At 41.1% G+C, this 7,210-nt stretch overlaps 1 protein-coding gene across 1 annotated transcript in view; it reads right to left on the reverse strand.

Moving 5' to 3' along the window:
• Nucleotides 1-1,834: 1,834 nt before the first annotated feature.
• The window catches only part of RBM20 (RNA binding motif protein 20), a 35,983-nt gene continuing 30,607 nt past the window's right edge, over nucleotides 1,835-7,210 (reverse strand). The window contains 3 exon segments of the mRNA XM_035898971.1: nucleotides 1,835-1,945; nucleotides 5,922-6,043; nucleotides 6,810-6,929. Coding sequence (XP_035754864.1) covers nucleotides 1,835-1,945; nucleotides 5,922-6,043; nucleotides 6,810-6,929 — 353 coding nt within the window.

Consider the following 7,210-nt stretch of genomic DNA (forward strand, 5'->3'; position numbering starts at 1 on the left):
CCATAGGGAAAAAAAAAAAAAAAAAAGCTGTTTTAAATGACAGATGGACCCAAGTCTTAACATACTTTGAGTCTGGACAAAGGAGGATTTAGGCTGTAATGTTTTTCATTTCCCCTTGTCTTTTGGATAGGCCACGCTGAATCTGGGATGCAAAGAATCCCTTGACTTGTGAGAAGCAGGAATTCCAAATATGAAACCTGAACCCACCTCTGGTAAAAACGAGTGGAAAGCACAGGCCATGAAATGGAACAGGGCTTCAGGCAACACCACCAGGCACCTCTGAGACACACTGCCGGGCTACAGGGTACTTCAGAGGCAAGCGTTGCTGCTGGCACAAGAAATAATGGAACGAATACTTTGGTGGAAGCGGTTTTGGCAATTTAGCCACTCTGCAATATTTTGCAACAGGCGTGTCATTCTTAGGGAAGGCTAGAACCTTCTGGGAAACTATTTCCTCTGCACAGCATCTAAACAGGACACCCAGCACCAGCAATTTTTACAGAACATACCGGGATGAATATTAGAGTCAGGCAAAGAATGGGAATACGTCTGCAAATCCCCATCTGTCTAGATTGCGTGGGGGCATTTTATAAAAGCATAACTCCGGGATCAATTCTGGCAATGGTTTGCGTACGTATTCACTTTACTACACAAAGCCCTATTGAAATGAACCAGAAACTTGTACAGCGCATTTCAAAGGGACTCTGCAAAATACTAAGCAACAACTGTGCAGAAACAATAGCTCATAATAATGCCAGAGCTGCTGGTGCATCCTGTGTTCTCAGTGCAGCACTCTGTGAGCCATCAGTTGTATTCACCTTAAAAAATTCAGGGAAATAAAAATACAAAAACAATATTAAAAGTCTGGCATCTTTCCATGAAAACCAGGAAAATTCAACATTGCCAAGCCGAGGAAAAGCAAGCTTGAAAGAAAACAAAAAGACCCCAAAAGCAAGGATCTTGAATAAAATGTCTAAAAGAGACATGGTCCGAACACGTGGCACTTTAAAAAGCCTCTCGTGAGAGTTTCAAGTCTGTAAGACTCAAAGTTGGCACCCTTTAGAATTGTCAAAAAGAAGAGTTTCAAACGCAACGGTACCTGGAGAACATCCTGATCACACCACGGAAAATGCCGAAAACCAGAGCAGACTGCTGTCAGCACGTGTATTCGAATTGCTCTCGCCGTGCTGGGTTCAGGCTATAAGGTCCCTGGGACAGACTGTGGCTCCCTCTGCATTCGTACAACACAGTCAGCGTACAGTCAGTGCTTAACAACACAAACATTTTACCATTTCTAAGACACATGGAGGTGGATGCTGATGGGGTTTATATTATGCCATCTACTGACTAGTTGTAGCACGATGGCTTTAGATGTCCCACGCAAATCCTACTTCTCACTGGGGCAATGAGTGAAATGGCTGAAGATATTTTAAGCAACATTAAAGCCTATTTATAGTCACATCTCCTTTCCTTCCAGCGTCCACTGGAGGATGCTGAGTGCTTCTAAATACTCCGCCTGACCTGATGTGTCACATCAGAATTAAAACTTTAAGAATCCCTGAGAATTCTGATTTAATCTAGGAAACCACTCCCAGCACGCAGAGTGTGAGAAAGAATTGCTCCACTTCTTACAGATATGCCAGCATTGCTTCACCGTGGGAAACAGTTTCAGGCATTTTGGCTTTTAATGGCACTCTGGGCATAGATGCATGGAACATGCTCTTTATTTCCCCTCCTCTGTACAGTGCAAATTGACAGTTATACCATAAAAATAATAATAATAAAAAAAAAAGTATCAGCATTCACTCATTATAGCTCTTCCAGTTCATCCACATCATAGTTTTTTCTTTGCAAAGTGAGGAACAATGCCAGTGTCATCCTGAGGCAGATGGCTGCCTTCTTCCTTCATTTTCAGGCTCTCTTCTGCAAGCTGGGACAGATACTTCTGCAATCACATCAAAAACAAAGCATTGTTACCAGAACTGAAAATAGTCAACATGGGCTGCTTTACGCCTTTTCAGAGCTCTTACGCTCTCCCAGCATCTCACAAGGGAATAGAACACATAGAAGCCCCATTTTGGTGAAAATTCAAGCCAGGAAACATAGCTGTGTCAGGCAAAATACCTTAATGCGTGGAGAGCCTCAGAATTTCAGTAATTTACTCTGTGCCACAAGGGGAACTGGTAACAGAACCAGGAGGACCATGGCTCCCCATCGGCCTGTGTAACTACACCTCACCTTTTCTCCTTGCGAACTCTCTACTCCCATATGCTGTAGGGCAGGAACTAAGTCCATTGAGTCAACTGAATTATGCTAGTGTAAGACCAGTGTGTCAGAAAATAGATGCAGTTTCTGAGTCACAATCTAAAGCATATATATTATTTTCAGCATGTCCAGTTCAGAGATACACCTTCTGCACAAGAACATTTGTTTTAAGGGAATAATCAAACTCAGTAATAATTAACACGATTTAGCAGCCTGGCTAGAGTATTTACAGTTATTTTGTTTCTCTAAGATAAAGCCTTTCAGTGTTTTAAGTGCTCAGTGTGATTTAAAAATACAGATATGGCCAGTGAGGCTTTCAGCCTTCTGGCAGTGCTCTGAGTTGGCAGAGCTGCACACAAAATGGAAGATGAACTGGTGTGGGTCTGAAAATGGTGCTCAAAGTATTTATTCAAGGTCAACAGACCCAGAAATGGTTGGAAAGAAGCTTCTTCAGCAGCAGCTAGTGTAGAGACACACATGGGAAATTCCCACATAATAATGTGGAGATGTTCTTATTAATGACTTACACATCTACCGCATGCAAGAATAACTGACCTGCGTGTTATTAGGATCATAAACCTCTCTTTTCTAGCTGATTATTCATTCTGATTTCTTTTGAAAAGACCATCTCGCATCACTGCCAAATTTTACCTACTTGCAGGATTCCCCCGGAGTATGGTTTACTCTTTGGCATCCATGGGGAATAGGTGAAATGAGAAATGGATGTAAAAAACCTAAGGGCTGTGTTGGGATTGCCAGGTTGTCTCATGTAAATACAAGTTCTGGATGTAAGAGGTATATCTGAAAGGGCCCCAGTAATGGTAAATGAGTAGGCATACCTGTGACAAACTGACGACTGCACCCCTGTTACTCTGGATATAGAGATTTGGCTGTGGAAATTACACAACTTATTATGCAATCTTGATCCCTGGGTACAAAATTCCATGTGGCAGAAAGCCAGAGTAAATGTTACAGTAGTATACAGAGATATAGGATCCATAAAGGCTGGGAGAAGTGATCTGTACACCATGAACTGCAATAAATCACTAACGCTTGTCATTGGATCAGATAACCTGTGCATTTTTGGTTTTTAATGATTACCCACCAAAATAAGACTGAGGTTTTTCCACCACCTTTAGCTGATGTTGTCAGCTATCATTAGTACCGCAAACACCAGTTTTGAAGTTCACAGACCAGACTATTCAGATTAATTTATAGCAAAATTACAGTCAAGGAAAAAATATTTTTTTCATTTAAATACAAGTTTTGATGAGTACTGCATAAAGCCAGTGGGTAAACAGGATAAAATGCTGCACTGGGTTGCCAAGGTAGCTTACACCAGATGAATCTGACAGCTTTTTGTGGTGGTGGTGGGAGGGATGGCCAAATGATGGATTTTTTGGACATGGAAAATGCAGTGGATCTGTAAATACAAATACCCCCTGGGAAAATCATTTATTAGGCTGAAGAGGATGGAAAGTGACAAAAAGTCTGCAAGGCTGACAATGAAACAGTTGAATTTTTTTCAGTGATTGCTGTTCTTCAAGGGGCACCATGTTCGGGTGAAGTTGACTGTTTTACTTCAAGACAAAATCGTCATCATCTAAGCAAGGCTTTTGGAAGAAAACTGGTAAACAAACTGTTTAGTTTTGTGTTCAAATCCAAACACTGAACATATATTTTGGATGTGGCTCCGAGGAGATCACATGAAAGACGACAAATAGCAAATCAACTACAAAAGAATCATAACCATGAGAGTATTTGGGACAATGTCGTTGTCATTGGACAGGAGCATTTGTCCTGTAGGCAAGACAACAGAAAGGCAGTCTGCAGCAGCCGTCCCACAGCTTCACATACACTAAACGTTAGAGTCCATAATTCTTATGTTGGTGAATTAACTCATTACATTGCATCATCACAGAAGACCGACATTTCTTGCACAGTGCATAAATAAGCATTATTGCAACTAGTAATACCAAACAACTACTTAAAATTTGCTGAGTTTCCACCTGAGTGGGCAAAAGTTGGATGAGACATTTACTTCCTCCATTTAGTAAGATAAGAGGTACGGCTCGACAGAACAGTCTGTTTTCATTACCATATTTGACAGATTTAATTTTAACAGCTTTTGTGGTCTTTGTTCTTTTATCTCAAGTCAGTGTTAGATAGCTACAGAGTGCTCATGGGAAATGTCTTAGCGGGGAGAAAAAGAAGGGGTTTTTCACACTGAGTCAGTTTTAGTTGAACCTTTTTTTTTCTATGACTTTAACAAAATAACTTAGAAAATGAAAAAAATCCCTCTTCTTCCCATGGGACCAGTTGCCAGGGGCAGGGGCTGGAGTTGCAATCTTTGCTTTAGCACGAGTTTCTTTGGGACCGGCTCACCAGCCTGCCTACACTGAGTGGTGCCACCCCTGGTGAATGCCTCTGGATTTTTCTGTATGAAGCAAAAAAAGGCATGCAGACTGGGCACCTCTTTTTCAAGCTTAGGCTTGGAGGATGCATCCTGAGCAAGCATTGCAGCTCTGCAGGCACAGTCTTTGAAAGCCAGAGGCCTTTGTATGATTACAGCTACGTAACTTCAGGAGAGCCAAGAAAATTCTCCCAGAGAAATTTTTTGACTCCAAGCATCACTAGAAAAGCCAACGCCTACTAGCCAGCTAGGGCAAGATAGCTATTACTTGAAGAGAAGCAGAGCTCCAGCATTTACTACGTGCAGAGGGAAGGAACAGAGAAAGAAGGAGCAGCTTTGCTTTGCTCTTTCATGACTTTTTGCTAAGAGTATGCGAATGCCAACAAAAGTGTCTTCTGCAGCATACACAGCCTGCACACAGGCAGGGACTCAAGAAGATGAGAAGCAAGGCTGTCTCCTCTGAGAAGGCCTTAGCACAGGGAGGTTAATGCTTATGCTCTCATGGCTGATACTATCAACTGTGCATCTGAAAAGCAATAAAGGTAGGGTCTTTTGAGTGAACTGCAGGCACCCGTGGTCTCTGTGTGCTGTTACCAAGTGATGATATGCTTATAGTATATTTTTATGGAAACTATACAAAGTAATTACATGCTTCTGCATATCCTTATAGAAATTATTCAATAGTGGTGTTCTGCGTGGCTGAGCTGCTGTGCTGTTCTGCAGCACAGGGAGGCGATTTCAGCGGGTCACAGGAAATGCCTTGGAGAGCCTGTGCGTCACAAAGCACTGCGTGCTGAAACACGCTGCAGAAATTCATGCTAGTGCGAAAGTAAGTCTGGCAACTTTATTAAACAAGTGGCACATTTAATACTCCTGAAACTAAGAAATAAGAAAGGTTGCTGCTGGGCTCACTCCCAGTGATAGAAACATCTGGGACCCTCAAAACCAGAGAACTAAGGAGCTGAGTTGCATGCTGTGTTAGCGACAAGGAACAAATGTAGATGAGAAGATCAAATTATCACCTGGCCCAATTTTATTTATGATCCAGAAGTTGATTTCAAGGATCTGGGAGTGAGAAATTAGTGTGCTAACATTTGGAACTACTGAAAAGTCTTGCTCATCTAAATTTCACTTCATTGGAATTCTGTCCACAGAATAAAACCTAATTTTTTGTAGCATCATCTATCTTATGCACAGTCCACCCCATGAACTAGTTGCTAGCTAGCTTCAAGTGTGTTTTTACCTGGAGATTTTTGTAGTGAACAGTACTTCTGCAGTGACTTGTCTTTGCTGTCTCTTCATTTGTGTAGAAGAGTCCACAGAGCTTGCAGTAAAACCCAGTTCTAGGCACCACAAATTCCACACCTATTGAGAAACTCTGAATTACATTAAAATGTCAGTTGAAACCCTTCCCCTCCACAATAAACTTGTTTTCAAAGAAAAAAAGTTGCTGTTCAGTTAAGATGACATAGATTTGAAGACCGAATCCTGGATTCACTTCTCTGTTTTCCCTAATTTTGCAATACGGAGCTGCAATTTAAAATCCTGTGCATTGCAAATATATCTTCCACTTCTCTCTTAGATATTATGCATATTTAAAAATGTACCTTCTCGTGCATAATATTGACTGGAAGCTTCACTGTGTAACCTCAAGGGCTAGAATAGCAACAGCACTTAATAGCAGTAAATTCATGCTTAAGTTGCACAGACTGCTCTTTAGGATGTACTTCTTCCAGGTGTTTTACTCATAATCGGTGTTTACACAGTAAAACCAATATTTTTGCTTATACTGAAAGTATAAGCAATACTTCTATGACAAAGACTTCTAAATTGTAAGTATTTTTCATATGTATTTCTTATATAGTCCAGGGGAACTTATTTCATCTCATCAGCGACACTAATAGCTATCATTTGCCATTCATCTGGAGTGAAATTACCAACGATCTATAATCAAAAGCCTGTTTCTTTCAACAGCTACCCCTCTGTCATACACCCCGTCCCTTCACTCTCCTCACATCTGTTCTGAAAAATAAATATAGCACATAGCCTTAAAGTGACATCTTGTTGTAAGCTCTAGGTATTGCAGTGGGCGGCATCGCAGGCCGAGGGCGGCCTGGGCGGCCAAACGTACCCAGGGGAATGCTGAGTTCGGTGAAGACGTCCTCTTGTTCCCAGCCTGGTGGAGAGTGCCTTCTTTTAGACTCTACCTCCGGGTATTCCAGAGATCTCATTTCCAGGTACCTAGAATTTGCTTAACAAATGAATAAATGTATTGAATGAAAACAGTTTATTACTTTAAAGACACATTTGTAAACTTCTTGGGAACGCTTTCTGCGTGGATCTATAAATGAAATAAAATCTGGAAAAAATGCTTTTCCATTCAAATCAAGAGGCCTGCTCAATGCAACTCCAGCAGCTACACTACACTGTGCAGTCACCCCTATTTCCCCCAGCAGACCATTTTTCTAATTTCACTTGAATTATGTTTTTTCTTTTAAAAATATTTTATATATATATATCAAATATATATAT

This window comes from Egretta garzetta, unplaced genomic scaffold (genome assembly GCF_000687185.1).
Source record: "Egretta garzetta isolate BGI_Z169 unplaced genomic scaffold, ASM68718v1 scaffold8, whole genome shotgun sequence".
NCBI classification, from domain to species: Eukaryota; Metazoa; Chordata; class Aves; order Pelecaniformes; family Ardeidae; genus Egretta; species Egretta garzetta.